The 16,194-nt window shown below is 34.6% G+C and overlaps 1 protein-coding gene across 7 annotated transcripts in view; it reads right to left on the reverse strand.

The window, feature by feature from the left end:
* The window catches only part of PTPN3 (protein tyrosine phosphatase non-receptor type 3), a 238,638-nt gene that overhangs the window by 44,852 nt on the left and 177,592 nt on the right, over nucleotides 1-16,194 (reverse strand). For all 7 annotated transcript variants that reach the window (XM_074281840.1, XM_074281839.1, XM_074281841.1 and 4 more), the window contains 4 exons: nucleotides 7,491-7,671; nucleotides 6,784-6,861; nucleotides 4,470-4,526; nucleotides 586-742 (listed from right to left, as the gene is read on the reverse strand). In XM_074281840.1, the coding sequence (XP_074137941.1) occupies nucleotides 586-742; nucleotides 4,470-4,526; nucleotides 6,784-6,861; nucleotides 7,491-7,671 (473 nt within the window). The remainder of the gene's footprint in view (nucleotides 1-585; nucleotides 743-4,469; nucleotides 4,527-6,783; nucleotides 6,862-7,490; nucleotides 7,672-16,194) is intronic.

Here is a 16,194-nt window from a genome sequence, read left to right on the forward strand (position 1 = left end):
AAAACTGGATGGGACCACTAGGACCACTAGTCTACCCTTCTAAATTGCCATTGTGTTAGGGTAAGTTTTCCTCTTCCATCTTCGCTCACCCATCTCTTGGCTATATCAACTCCCTGTTTAGGCTTTCTCAACACAAACCAATTAGAATGTAAGAGAATACAAAGAAACCCACACATATATATGTATACTATTAAGGAAGAGTTTCATAAAGTAATACAGAAAAATGCAATAGAGATTAATAAAAAATAAATGGATAATATTGAAATAAAAGAATACATTTTGTTTTCCTCCTCACTTTCCCTTCCCCCCCCCAAAAAAAAAACCAAAAAACTATTGGGAAATGGCTTCCAAAACCAAAAAACTATTGGGAAATGGCTTCCATTTTTTGGAATGGATGTCAATGTTAAATTTCCTCATAATCAGTAAATGAGAACCATGCTTCTTGAATAGTTGGTTCCTGTTTATAAGATGCTAAAAATACCACGGAATTAAAGATATACTAAATTTATACATATAACATAGCTACTCTTTAGAGACAACACATTCTCATTTGCTAAATTTACTCCTATTCTTATGCTTAGTTACCTTTCCTTCTGATCAATAGTGCCAGTTCTCTTGTATGCGACTCCCGGCTGGCTTTGATAAACATCACTACTTGATCGTGGGTGTGCTCTGAGATGTCTCTGCCATTTATAAGTACTATTTGATCCCCTTCATTCAGCTTAGGAATGCATTTATCAGCCTGTTTCAAGATCAAAACAAAATTTATTAGGTTACTATAGCTACCTGCCTGGGTAGTGAAGAAATACCATTCTCTTCTATGCTACAGTTTTGGGATGATAATCAAGAATTCACTATTCTCTTCATCAAGTATTTTCTGCAGACAGTATGGCTCAGTGGAAAGGACAGAGGATCAGAGTTTAACTCTCCTTTGATACTTCTAACATCTCAGAGCTGTGACTTTGGGCAAGCCACTTCACCTCCTTGTGACTCAGTTTCTTCCTCTCTAAAATGAGTTGAGAAAAGTTGGCTTCAAAGGCTCAGTTCAAGATCTATGATTCTATGTATTAATAGCTATGATAAGAAGACTAAAATTCAAAGCTGTTCTCAAGTAGCTTCAAACAGAATTCAGCTAAAAAAAGTTTTTAAAATAAAACTACCAACTACACAGAAGCTCTATTCTCTCAAGGCAGCCAACATCCATTTATTACTATAATTACTAACAAGCATTACTATCTTTCTGTTTCTATTCTTTTCAGAAAACCTTTTGTCCACATCCTCCTTTCATATCAATAACAGCAGCAGTAGCAACAGCAAACATTTCAGTTACCTCATTCCATCTGCTAATAATATTAAGTAAGATGAGCTATAGATGAGACCAAAATGTAAAAGAACTGATAAGTTGGAGACAGAGAATATGATGTCATATAATTTGATAACTATTCAGCAAGAAAAAAGCAAAATGACTAATTTTTAGACAAGCTCTCATAAATTCTGTGTCTGACAACATGAATGTTGTCCTTCAAAGGAATAATTTGGGAAGGCTATACACCTCCAACTATGGCATTACTGCATCAAACCCATTTGACTGTTCTGAAATTCCACTCCTGGCTAGTTTCCAAGGAGAAGAAGAAAATCAATATGCTTCTTTATCTTTTTTTTTTTAAACAAAAAATAGCAATGTCCAGGATAAGCAACCATCCTACTACTTGCTAGACTCTAAATATCTTTATGGCTGCTCCCCAAAAATAAAATCCATTCTCAGAAGATGACTTTTCAGGAACAATGAATATATTTCAAAAACTATGATGCTAATTTTGATGGTGTTTTGAAAAAATAGTTTATGTTTCGGGCAGTGGTGATAGCACTAGGCTATCTTCTCCAAAAATGAATAATTTAAGGAAACCAATATCTATTTTGTTAAGTTGTGGTAGGCATCAGAAAAAACAAACAAACTAATGCACACTTCTGTTCTGAGGTTTTGTTTTTTTTCAATTACTATCACACTTTATTTGTTGGAATTTTAGAACCTCAGAACTGGTATTGGAAATAATGCAACTGAACTAGTTCACTTAATGGCTAATAAGGCAATTCAAACTTAGATGGCATAAATATCCCAGGGATCTGGCAAACTATGGTCTCAGCACAAAATCCACATTAAGACTTGGTTTAAAGTCTTTTTTTTGGATAGCCAGTAGAGGTAATCATTTAAAAAAAATATTTTTTAAATACAAAAAACCCTTTTGTTTAAAAATATAAAAATCATTCTTAGCTTGAGGAGAACAAGTGTAAGTGGCTGGCTAGATTTGGCTCTAAGGTCATAGTTTGCCAAGCCTTGGTCTAGTTCAAGTTAGTTAATGGAGTTAGGACTAGAGTCCATGCTTTTCAATTCTGTGCTTTTTTCAAACTTGTATCCCAAATAGGCTTCAAGCCATTTATGGCCAGGAATTGTATTTTTTTTTTTTTAAACAACTATAACATTCAGAATAATACTGGGCAAAAAATGTGTTCAATAAATAATCATTTCAGTAAGTCACAATGGTTAATAATAACGACTAATAAAAACAAATATAGAATATTTCATATTAGGAAGAAAAAATTCTCTAATTATGGTAGGAAAAGATCCTAAGATATTAGTGAAACACAGGCAAAAGAACTCAAAATCAGTGCATTAGAGTTGTAAAACTAAAGCTAAAGAGATCTAAGAAACTATACAGATCAACTCAAGCACTTTGGCCAAATTAACATAATCAAAGACAGGATTAAAGTCTAATTATCTGCCCATTACACCATACAGTCAAGTAAACATAATGCTAGTGTATCAGAAAAAGGCATTAGAAGAAAAAGAATCTTCCTTATGACCCACTTAGTAATTTTTGAGTCTTATTCTAGTTTCTCAACAACCATGATGATAAAGAGAGTTTAATGGGAATGTTGAGAGTTTTAATCCAAATAATTAAAAAAAAAAATAAAATAAAAGGGTTAAGTAGTTATCTTAAAAAAGAGGAGGGATTCTGTGTAAATGGTAGCAATGTTCTTTGGATTTCTACTAAGGACAAAATATGAGAGAAAGAACCATAAGAAAAAATAGGATTACATTGCTTAAAGAGTGAAGTAGTTATTCAAAAATGAAGGGTTTTTATATAAATAATGACAATGTTTTTTTTTATTTCTATTAAGGATAAACCATGCAAGATTTTGGATTTCCCCTAAGGATTATGACTGAATGGATCTGTGATTTCAGTAGCATTAAGAATTTGTAAGTGAGGAAATTTCCTTCACCAATGGAGGTCATCATCTTGTCTGCAATTAATAGTCAAAAGAGTTAGCTATAATAGTGGTATCAAATTCAAATTGAGACAGGGGTTACATAAGGATCCTTGTGGGTCTCATATTGACTTAGAAAATCACATGTTGATTTCATGTGTTTTATTGTATTTAATTTATTTTGTTAAATATTTCTCAATGATATTTTATTCTGGTTTGGGCCACAAAAAGGAATGTTATGGATCACATGTGGCATTTTTATTTGAGGCACTGGGATTTTGCTCAGGTCTTGTTGGCTTTGAGGACCCACTACTATATTGCTTCTCATGGGCCTGTCAAAAAAAGCAGCAAAGTTTTAAGTTTTCCATAACTTCTATCTTGACCAAATGGCAATGAGTCCCAAAAAAATGAGTCTGAATTAAAAAATCTCACAGTTTAGTTACACCTTGTTTGTCTTTGAATATGTATCTGTGGATCATATCAAAATTCTCCTACTGAAGCCCCCAAACCCTATATCAACAAATATTTTTCAAGCTTCCCTAATCCTTTCATAGTGCCACTTCCTTTCTCTATTCTTGTTAATCCAGCTAACTACCTTTTTTGTTATTTAATCTCTTATAAATCTTCTCCCCCAAAGTTCAAGCTGCTTGGAACAAATAACATTTTTCCTCACCCACCTTGTTCTGCCACCCACCACTAATCATTCTTTTACCTTGGGGATGTACATGGTGAGAATGGGAAGGATTAGACAAACTCTGCAATACAAAGCTGAATAATAGAGGGTGCCCCCAAAATCTCAGCATAACTGCAATAAGACTTTTGTGTTGTTTGCGGGGGTTTGACATCTATGTTGAATGCTGCTACTTGCATGCACAGAAGGACTTTAGGGCTCAGAATAACAAGATGGGCAATTTTATTTTCAAGAATATAGTAAATAACTTCCTATTCAGACCATAAAGTTTATTAGCAATGATCTCTCTTGATAATCTTAGTGGTATACTGAAAAGGATATCCAACTAAAAAAAGTAAACAATACTCTTTAATTTCATTCCTTATAAAGATAACATTCCTATAGTGAATAAAATAATATTCCTAAGCAATGTGATTTCTTAAGAATAATATTCTAAAGCATAGAAATCATACATTTGTGATAGGTTTTAAAAATATGAATCTGGGAAATAACATTTAAAATGTTGACTCACCGGTGACTCGGGGCTGATCCTTGATACCACAAGAGGCATTTTCTGATCAACACCACCCTAGATGATTTTGTTAAATGAGAAGAAAAAAGTACTTCACATAATGAAAACAAGAATAATGAAAGATTTCTAAATGCCATGGCTTAACTTTACTTCAGCATAGTACAGAAATTAAAATTCTTCCTGAAAAAAGTTGCCAAGATTTTGATTCTTATTCTTTATTTTTATGTGTGTTGGAGGGGAGGAGAGGGTACAAATAAGGAGCTCTCTACTTCCCCAATATTTTCCCCATCCGGCTACATTCCGCTATTAGAAGCTAATATAAATCTTTGGATAAGTTCACAATTTGGAAAACAATTTGGAACCAAGTCTAAAAAGCTATGTATACCCTTTGATTCAGTAATACCACTATTAGGTCTGTATCAAAAAGATCAAAGAAAAAGGACCTATATGTAACAAAAATATTTTAGCAGCTCTTTTTGGGAAGTGGGGGAATATCTCTCAATTGGGAAATTACTGAACAAGTTATAGTACATGACTGTAATGGAATATTATTGTGCTATAAAAAATGATAAGCAGGATGGTTTCAAAAAAATCTAGGAAAATGTATGTTTACTGATGCAAAGTGAAGTAAACAGAACCAGGAGATCATTGTACACAGTAAAAGCAATATTGTAACAATGATCAACTGTGAAATTCTCGACTACTCTGATCAATAAAGTGATCCAAGACAACTTCAAGAGATATAGTATAATGAGAATTTCTTCTAGGTGGGATACCTTACACACGGGTATCAAACTCATAGACAAAATGTTGAACAAAATGTAATCCAAGTTAATGCCAAAGGATTCAAGATGAAAAATGTTAGTTACTTCTACAGAGGGAATTGATGAACTCTGAGTGTAAAATGAAGGGAAATTTTTTCACTTTCTGGAGTGTCATATATGGACAAGTAGTCTTATAAAGAAGGCTGGAAATCAGAATGTGAACAGTTTAAATGCCAATCTATCTTACATTTTACATGAGTTACTTTAAAAGTTCTGACTGATGGAAAGAAAGTAGAATAATAATGACACATGGGAGATTTACTTCTGGTGTCTTCCCTCTGTTATTTATTGCCAATTTATCCTGCATATAGAGTATCTGCATGCCTTCTCTCCATTAGACTGTAAGATCTTCAAAAACAGGAGCTGTCTTTTCCTTTCTTTGTAGTGCTTGGTACCGAGCAAGGGCTTAGCCAATGCTTATCAACTGATTTTTTAGAAGGCTTTGGACTGGTGAAGGGCAACATGAGGGCATTGATGAATACAGGGAAAAGATTCCAAGGGGAAAAGAGAAAGGTAAAGAAAGGGAGGTAAGAGTGTGATAAAGACAAATTTCTTAAGCATTACAAGTTTCTCTAGGGACCAATTGATTGACAAAGTAGGCTGGCTAATCTGTCAGAATGGTTGTTCTCAAATATAATCCTATTCATTTTGAAAGGATTTTATATGAGCATTCTTCTAACTGATTTCATGCAGAATTATGCAATAGGTTTCCTACTACTCTGGGAAAACAATGATTTTGCCCCTTGTGGCAAAAGGAAGAAATAGATTGTTTTCATATCACTCCTATCCTCTTGAAAGTAAGCCAACAAAAGAATCAATGACTTTCTTTTATTCATTTTTATTTATTCATTTATTGTTTATTTATTGTTTTATTCATTTTTTGTTCATTTAATATAATCTCTTTAGTTCATACTAAATTTAGTGACAATCATCAAAAAAATATTCCAGGTAATCTAACAGGGCCACAGTGGCTGGATCTGAATTCAAGTCTTTTTCTCCAAGCTCAGCACTCTACCCACTGCAACATCTAGCTGTCTCTATGCCTATGTAACATAGAGCACTCCTTTTTCAGGGGATGAATTAATCAATCAATCAACAAATATTTATCTATTAAGCATCTACTTTGTGCCAAGCACTGATCTAGGCCCTGGGGATGATGACACATGTAAAAAAATGAAACACTCTGCCTTCAATAAACTTATATACTGATGGAATTGATTCCTTACCTTTAGCTAGGAGACACATTTCTAATGGAAAGTAATAATTCTAATTCCATTAAAAGTCTTGAGGGGCAGCTAGATGACGCAGTAGATAGAGCACCAGCCCTGAATTCAGGAGGACCCGAGTTCAAATCTGATCTCAGACACTTAACACTTCCTAGCTGTGTGACTCTGGACAAGTCACTTAACCCCAGCCTCGGGGGGTGAGGAATCTTGAAATGTTATGAAATTACCTATTATATTTACAGGAATTTATGAATGATACTTTACCTTAAGATTAAATCCAAATTTTCCATCTTCATCTGGAGTAATACACACCAATAGTAGATAACCATCACCATCTTCATTCTGAAATAAATATGAAGATTACAACAGTAATAGTAGTAAGTTTATAAAGTTTTCCATATATAAGAATCCTAAATCAATGCAAGTATTATTTTCTCTGTTTCATGGGGGAGGCAACTGAGGCTGAGAGAAATTCAGGAACTATCTCAAAATCACCTTGTTAATAGTTGTCAGAACTATAGTTCAGTAATAACAGCCAGGTTAGCATTCATATAGCACTCTAAGGTTTGAAAAGTACTTTACAAATACTATCTCATTAATAACCCTGGGAGGAATGTTCTATTATTGATCCCATTTTACAGATGAAGAAATGGAAATTAAATGACCTGCTCGAGGTCATACAGCTAAATGTCTGAGAGCAGAGTCTTCCTGACTGTAGGGTACTATTAACTGTGCCACACAGCTGCTGCAAACTCTATTTACATTATATAATGGTACCTATCAAGATGATCAGTTATAGATAGGGTTGTCTCCCCTTGTCTAATCATTACAATGATTAAATACTTTACAATGATAAAATACTTTAGTAATAATATACCTTTTTCTGATAAAATGTTTGAACCCTAAGCTGTACAATTGATTTATGCCTCCCCTCCCCACCAGAGTACAACATTTGAGCTCCCTAAACTCACCTTATCACAGTAGTACTGATTAGAATCTTCTGTGAAGCAGCCTTTACTAACACTGGTATAGGTGTCTAAAAGTTGATGATCTACCCCATCGAGGGAACAGCAGCCTGAAGCATTTACAAGCTGAGATAAGGTACTGGATGATGTCTGAGTCTGAGAGTTTGAGCTGTCTTCCGATACATTCCTTAATTAAGAAATATTTTAATAAATCAATTATTAATATTCACAAGAACACACAACACATATTCTGAATTGCATTCACTTGTCATTGATTCCTCAAGGGAGTGGGTTTGGGGGGTCATAATTCCTAGACAAGGATTTACCTATTGCACAGAAAACCCTCAGATTATCCTTAAAAGCTGACACTGGGACTCCATGTACATTTGAGGAATTCAAATACCATTACTGTTTTGTTCCTTGACCCCTGCCTAAGAGTAGAGCTAAGCCCCTTACTTTCCTTTTCTGGGGAATCATTTTATCCTGATAAGATTCAGGAACTGTAGATAACTGTGGATAATGTGATATTCTTTCCTCTCCACTCCCCACTCCCCACTTTCAAAAGGGCCCTGATATAACTTTTAGAAAAAACAGTATGCTCAGCTGGCAGTTGTTTTTAAATTACCTTAACCAAACTTGTCTGGGCACGTATAATCACACAGGGGCTCATAAAAATGCCTCTATCCCTTCTGAGAATGGCTTGTTTCTCTTCCCTCAAGTCCTCCTTTCTGGAAGACAGCATGATGACTACCCAAGTTGTTTGAGGCAATATGGAAAAGCTTGTTGTGTTCTGTATAGTTTGTACAAATTATTACTAAACAGTTGGCTAAGAAGATGGTTTTGGAGAAAGAGATCTTGTCTTCTTAATAGGAATGATAGACTCTTGGCAAGGGAAAGAATGCATCTAATAAGAGTGTAAAGAATATATTTGGATGGCATATATTAGAGAAGCAAGAAGACTTTAAATTGACAGTGGAAGAAAGAAAAATGGTCAGATGATATTTATATATTACTATAATGTGTGACATTTATATTTTACTTACATATGTGTATACTTATGTGTGTATAGCACTTCTATATCATATATATATGATATAGAAGTGGTATTGTTGCAGGAATGTACTACAAGATGTTCAGCCAGAGTGAATGCATGACAAGTTCAAAAAGCTATCAGGTAGAATTCTTATCAAAAAGTAAAAAAAAAACCTCATCATTTCTTTACTTGCTTTGATACACTGATTTGATACATAAATAAATGTATCTTTCAGAAAGTAAGAGTAAGAAGGAGTTTAATATCTGCTTTGTAGCTGATCCTACAATAGATCTGATTCAGACCAAAATGGCTGGTAAAGGAAAATTACAAGAACCTTGGAGAAAGCAATAATGCTATCAGAGATAATTTTACATGATACTTCTGGAAAGATTTCAAAAAAATTTAACAAAAATCAGCTACATTCCATGGATTTTTTCAAAAGGAATGGTTAATGTTCAAGAATGAAATCCTAATGACCCAACCATAAATGATCCCAATGAGGAAGATGATAAAGAAGAGAAAATACTATGTGGCTCCACAGGGAAGTTTCTGATTACCTCAAATTTAAAAGGGGATGGAAAATTTAAAATGGAAGTAGGGGCACATAACCAAAGATAAATATGACATATCAATAAGGTTAAAGCCTAGAACAAGAAGAAGCTTGATGCAAGTTCTAGGGACAACATAAAAAGATTTTTTAAAGTTGTAATGGGAGCAAGAAGAAGAAAAAAAAAATTTTGAATACTGCTACTTGGCGATGGGATGATTTGAACAAAGAGAAAATGACTCAATCTCAATAGTCAGGGAAAACCTAACTATTCAACTGGTATTTTATTCTGTTTTCTCCCTACTCCCAAGTATAATCACCTTCATCTTAGAAAAGACAGGAAAAAGATAGTTAAACAGGAATTAAAACCCAAGAAAAGTAAAGAGCACCCAGCTGCTAAAAATGGCTTTGTCCCTTGTCCCAAAAGGATTACATTCATGTATCAAAACAACTTGTAGATATAATTGTTGAACTTCTAATGGTAATCTCTGAGAAACTTCTAATGGCAATCTCTGAGAAACAACTTGTAGATGTAATTGTTGAACTTCCAATGGTAATCTTTGAGAAACTGTGGAACATGAGAGAGGTGCCAACAAATTTGGAACTGTTCAAATATTTTCCAGATTTTCAAAAAGGGAGGAATAAGAAGTGTTGTGCAAACTATAGATGAGTGACCTTAGCATCTATGACAAAGATCTGGAATGGTAATTATATATTTTGTAAATATCAAGAATGAGTATAAGTTCACTAAAACCAATAACTATTTATTCTATAGAATGACAGTCAGTGGTCAAAGGGGGCAAAAAGACTGTTTTAGGTTTCCTACAGTAAAGGACATCACCAGTGTAGGTGCAGATACTCATCCAACTCCACAGCTTCTGAAAGTTGTTTTGGCCTAGCCTGCATCCCCAATTCTTGGGGTTAGAGTTTGCATTCTATTCTGTGGGAATAATTTGAGTATTGAGTATTCAAGGTCACTTCCACACCATGAGGAGTCACTGGTTTAAGATTATTTAGGGAGCAGAAATACACTATCCATAAAGGAAGGTGACAGTCTCATTGTACTATGAGATCACATTTGGAATAGTTTGTTTCACTCTGTGTACATGTTTAGGAAGGGCACTGATAGCTAATTAACTTTCCAAAGAAAGGCAATCAGAATGTTGAGAAAATGAGAAAACATGTCATGAAGATAGGGGAAAGAAATTAAGGATTATAAGGGCCCTTTAAATGGGCGGCGCCACAGCGCAACAGGAGATTGAGTGGCCCAGAAGTAATCTCTGTGGATATAGGACTGCCCTGTGGGTGGGATCCTGGCCACATTGAGATAGCTTCGTAATGGGTGACAGCTCTCTCGCTGGTTGGCTGTGTGTGTGACCTCACAGGCCCTTTATAAGCCCACTGCTTGCAGCAAATCACTCTCTTTAACCTGGCTCCCTAGCCTGGGGTAGCTGAGCCAAGCAGATGGATAGCCCAGAGAGGTAAGGAGTTTGGTAGTGAACACAGTGGGTCTTCAGACCAGATGTTTACTAGAGAACCAACAAGTCAGGGCAGTAAGTCAGGGAATTATGTGAGTAGGTATAATAAAGGCTTTTAAGATTACACGTGGCTGTTCTTGAGTGTGCTACCGGATATTAAACTATAGATTCAAGAAATCGTGGCCAGAGACCTTTGAAGGCCTCAGAGGAGACGAGCAAAAGGTCACTGCAAAGGTCAGTGGTCAAAGGTACTCTGTTGGGCCTAGGACAGACTGGTAATAGTAACTGCCAGGAGGGCATGTTACAAAGGATATTTACTCTAAAAGAGAAAAGATTGGGTGAGATAGGTGGGTTAGAATTTATGTAGGGAAGCAATCTTCAAATAGATGAAGGGTTAACATATGAGAGAGAGCTTAAACCTTATTTTGCTTAGTTTCAGAGGCAAAACAAAGATAAAGCGTAAAAGCTGCAGGGAGACAATATGGGGAATAATTTCCTATTGATAAGATCTGTCTGAAAATGGAAGGAACTTCCCTGTGAAGTAATGAGTTCAGAATCATTCAAAGTCTAAAAACAGGAGGCTATGAAACCATTTGATGTACATGTTTTAGCAGATCTAAATATTGCATAAGGAGTTGGAACTTACAGATTTTTCAAATCCCTATCACTGTGGAGATTGACTAATTGATTTCAGCAGAAGAAAGCTGTTGTCTTCTTTTTGCTCACTTTGAATTTCAAGCCTTTAGTGACATGTGATTTTCACCAGACCATTACTTATCTTTGTCTTCAAGAAGTCACTTGAAGTACAAAATTAATATTACATAACATTTTGAAAGCTTTACATATTCTCTTTTATCTAGCAACTTTTAAGATCTCAAAATACTAAAATTTAATGAAGAAATATTGCATCACTATTAGAAGACAAGAGAAGAATACAGTACTTGGCATTTCTAATGTTCTGTTCAAAAGGAGATTTATCAAAAATATTTTTATAAGTCATCTACTCCAACTTATTACATATCTTCATCTAGTTGTTATTTTTCAATTTAATCTAACTCTTTGCAACACCATTTGGGGTTTTCTTGGGAAAAACAGCAGAGTGGTTTGCTATTTTCTTTTCCAGCTCATTTTACAGATGAGTAAATTGTAGTAAAAAGGGTTAGGCTCCTTGCTCAGTACCTAGGGTCACATAATTACTAAGTATCTGAAGGCAGACTTGAAGATTCAGATTTAAAGTTCCAGATTTTAAAACTGGCATTCTATCTACTGCACCACCTAACTGCCCATTTCCATTTAATAAGAACAACAGAATCAAGCACATGCCATTTCATTTCAAGAATGAAAGTACTTGAAACAATGGTCTGGGAAAGTAATAATTCTCCTGGACTCATAGCATGATCAATTAAAAGCTAGAAGGGACCTTAGGCATCCAACTAATATACAATTCTTACAGATGAGTACAATAAAGTTCAAGGTCACCTAAGAAAGCATCAAGGGCAGAATTTTAATCCAGATGCTCTGAATCTTGAATCAATGGGCTTTCTCCTTGCCCTGCAGCTTTCTGACTCTCAGACTAGTCTTTCACATCGGGAGTACCGAGTTCCATTCTTAACATTATATTTTAAGAAGATGTCAATAAGTTAGAGGACTTAGTCCAATGGAAGGCAACTATAAAAAGAATCTAGAAATTTTGAAATATAGAGGCATGATTGAAGGAACTGAGATGATCATCCTAGAGAGTGAAGCATTGTTTGCAATAATAAAAAGAGGAATAGCTCATATTGATGTAGAACTTTTCTCAAAAAGCTTTGTAGCAATTAAATTAGTTCTGTGCAGTTCCTTTACAATCTTTAAATTAGTGAGGAAACCTCCCTCAAGAAATTTTGTATTCATGAGTTACATCTATCAATATTTACCATGTTAGAAATTACATCATCTTGGTATTATTGTAAAACTCGCTTTGACCTGGTGGGCCTCCTGAAAAGGTCATGGAGATCCTTCAAGGGTCTTTGGGCTGCTATGTTAAAAAGTGCTTCCTTGTACAAATTTCTCGAATCAAATCTGCTTCTCTGCCACTTTCATCCCATAGCCCTGGTTCTTTGCTTCGGAACTGCACAGAACTAATTTAATTGCTACAAAGCTTTTTGAGAAAAGTTCTACATCAATATGAGCTATTCCTCTTTTTATTATTGTAAACAATGCTTCACTCTCTAGGATGATCATCTCAGTTCCTTCCTTGAGAACCACTGTAATAACAAATATAGCTGTTCAACAACAAAATATTTGACTTCAATAACATAGTGAGAAGTGCTTGGATAATTCTGGATAGTCTGGCTGAGGACATTTTATTTTATTTCACTTTTAACTCTTAAGATATAGTATATGTGATATTTTAAGCTACCTATATGAAATACTGTTTTTCTAATCCTAGGTTTCACTTGAACTCTCTACAATTTGGATTTTTTTTAGCCACTCTGAGTGTAAGCCTTTAATTTCAACTGAAGAAGTGGAAGAAGACTTGGATGACTGACAAGTCAGGATTTTCCTAGGGTGGGAGAGTGTGAGTGTGTGTGTGTGTGGCCGGAGGGGACATTAAACAAACAAAAAAACTTACTAGTCTCAGAATTCTAGAAGTAGGCCTTTAAGGGATTGGCTAATATTGTAATTCATAAGCTCCTAAATAGAGTATTTCCCATGAACAAATCAGCTGCTAATACTTAGTTAAATTAATAAAAACATTTACTGAAAATGTAAAACAAACACATTTCACACACACACACACACACACACACACACACACACACACACACACACACACACAATGTAAAATAAACACATTATACATTGAGATTTATGGGTGTAATTGATGCACACATACTCATAAACCTCAACTACATATTCCTACCTATACACAGTGAAAAAAAGCACTCATTTAAAGTTCCAGGACATTAAGAGATGGAGGAAATATCTGTGGCCAGCTCATAACTCTGGAACTATAAACTGATGGGCATGGCTTCTGTGTTGATAAGATGCTTCCACTGTTAAGCTGAGCTGAGCCACACTACTGGACTAACACCTCACTGGGCATAAGCTCAAATGGATGAGTTAATCTGTTGTACTGTTTCTCTGATACTCCATTTTTATGCTATTCCTACGCTCCCCTGGATTTGTTCCACAATAACAATTTTATTATCCATCAGGTTCAGCTTTAGGCTTAGCTAATGTTTTCATTACTCTTATATTAAGTTTGATTCCTTTGGCAGCATTCTTTTCTTCACCTCTCAGTAACTTCTCTCCTGTGTTCTCTCTTCCACACAATACGGTAAGAAAGCAAAATATATTCTCTCTACTCCTCATTCAGCAGCAGGTGGTAGAGAGAGTACTCCACTCACTCTTTGACCAAATAAATCTGTCTGCCAACAGTTGACAGCGTAGAACTGGGATCTCTCTGATACAGCTCCGCGGTGTGTTCTTTTACCTTTATATCTTCTCCATTCATCAGCAATTAGGTTTTCTCTTAAGTTACTCATTTATCTCACTTTATCTTATGGTTAATGACCAAACTCTCATCTTCCATTTCTAATTCATAATCAGGTAAAATATATTTTCCTATAATCATAAAACAATCCCAACATCCACATTTTTTCCAATTATTAGCTGTAAAGTTCTTTTGTATTTGATTTGTAAAATGAATCTTTAAAGCACAAAACATCAAAGTAAATTTTATACTGTATTTATTTCACAGCTATATAGCCAGACATAAATAAATGAGAAAATGCTGTCTTTGGAACACAAGTTGACTTTTCTAATAAGTATTTGCTCAGAACGATAAAGCAGAATATTGTCCTAGATCAGTGGACTGTTACCTGCAATTAGACAGTTCTTTGAAATGGACCTAATCTAAATAAAATGCTTTCTTGAAATCAACACACAATATGGGATATTATATTCACTATAACATCTTTATGAGGTTGCTGTAGAAAATTATCTGTGATACCTTTTCTCACTCCCTCATGTTTTGATTAAGGATACCCTTCACATGGACCATTAGTATAAAGATTTTGTTTTGGTAAGAAAATAGCATATTGTTTAGACAATGATGATGTCTTCTTTCTCTTTCTATATTTTCTATGTTTTTTTGGAGGAGGGTAAAACTAGCTTCTTTCTATTCTTTTGAAATATTGTTCTCTCTTTGAGAATCAGTGCTTTAGTGTCTTTATAATTATGCTGCTATGTCCAACATAGATTTCTTCTGGATGTAATTAGTCAGAACTAGGACCTCTTCCCAGCTTCAACTTAAGGGCCATCATCATCCATGACGAATGTAGCAATCTGTTACTGAGGTGATAGAATCCAAATGTGATGTCTATTCATCAAAATCCACGCAATCATTACGGACGTGAATATAACATTGCAAAGATACCAGGAAATTTGTTTATTATACTAAGAACTGCAAAAATACTGCTGACTGATGAGTCAATCTTGATGGGGCAGAGTGGATAGAGTCAGCTTCAGATTTAGAAAGATTGGATTTAAGTCCCATCTGGGATAGATACCAGCTGTATGACCCTGGGAAAATCATTTAACCTTTTACCAGCCCCAAGCCATTCTCTAAAATTCTTAACTTAAAGGGCAGGCCTTGTGATTTCATCTATAAAGGGAGTTCTCTCTTTTAGGGAGAAGTTCTTGCCAGAACCAGGGAGACAGATAAAATCATAGGGCTAGTTTAAAAGAGAGTCTGGAAACTGTAAAAAGAATATTACATAATCAATTCTTAACCATTTTAGTGTTCTCCCTTTCACATGATCTTGGATATATTTGTATTTATTCTCTTTATATTTACTTAATATTTATTTACATATGTACTTGCTATGTCCCCTCTTAAAAGATAAATTCTTTGTTTCATCTGCTATATTTCTATCTCCAGGTCCTAGGAAAGTGTTTGGCACATAATAGGCACTTAAATATGACTGAAAGGTTGTTATTAATAAAAATAAGCACTAATATAAGTAATCCAAATTGATAATTTTTAAAAAATCATTAAATTTGGCTTAGTTTGGGTGAATATCACTTTAAATTTATATTTGAATATAAAGTATGTCCAATACTCTGAAAATTCCCAATCCTTCAAACTAAGTAATTAAATAAAAATGATAGGTTTGGGTTTGATGATTCCTAAGATATAATCTAGTTCTAACATTTATTGGTTCTGAGAATCTAAATCTCATCATGAATATTTGAATTAGGGAGAAACTGCCTAGCTTCTCAAATTCATATAACCTCTCATTGTATAGCTCTGCCTCCATCTCTTGTGGGGAAAAATGGGAATCAGTAAAACATTTTGGAAAAAATTACTGAACTTGAAGTATGGAAGATACAGATTCAAATTATACTTCTGACATTTATTTCCCAGACAAGTAACTTATTTCTTTAAGTCTTAGCACCTTTATCTGTTAAAATGAGGCTAACAATTTCTATAGGACCTTTCTCCCAGGATTATTATGAAGCTCAGAAGAGACAATTTAACTAATGGAAAAAAAAAAAAAGACAACATATCTGTTTGCTTTGCAAATTTTAAATAGCTATATGAATGTTCCGTTATTTTTGTCACTACTTTAGCCATATCTTCTTTCTACAAAAACCTCTTTGTTT

The sequence above is a fragment of the Sminthopsis crassicaudata genome, chromosome 1 (genome assembly GCF_048593235.1).
Source record: "Sminthopsis crassicaudata isolate SCR6 chromosome 1, ASM4859323v1, whole genome shotgun sequence".
Taxonomy (NCBI): Eukaryota; Metazoa; Chordata; class Mammalia; order Dasyuromorphia; family Dasyuridae; genus Sminthopsis; species Sminthopsis crassicaudata.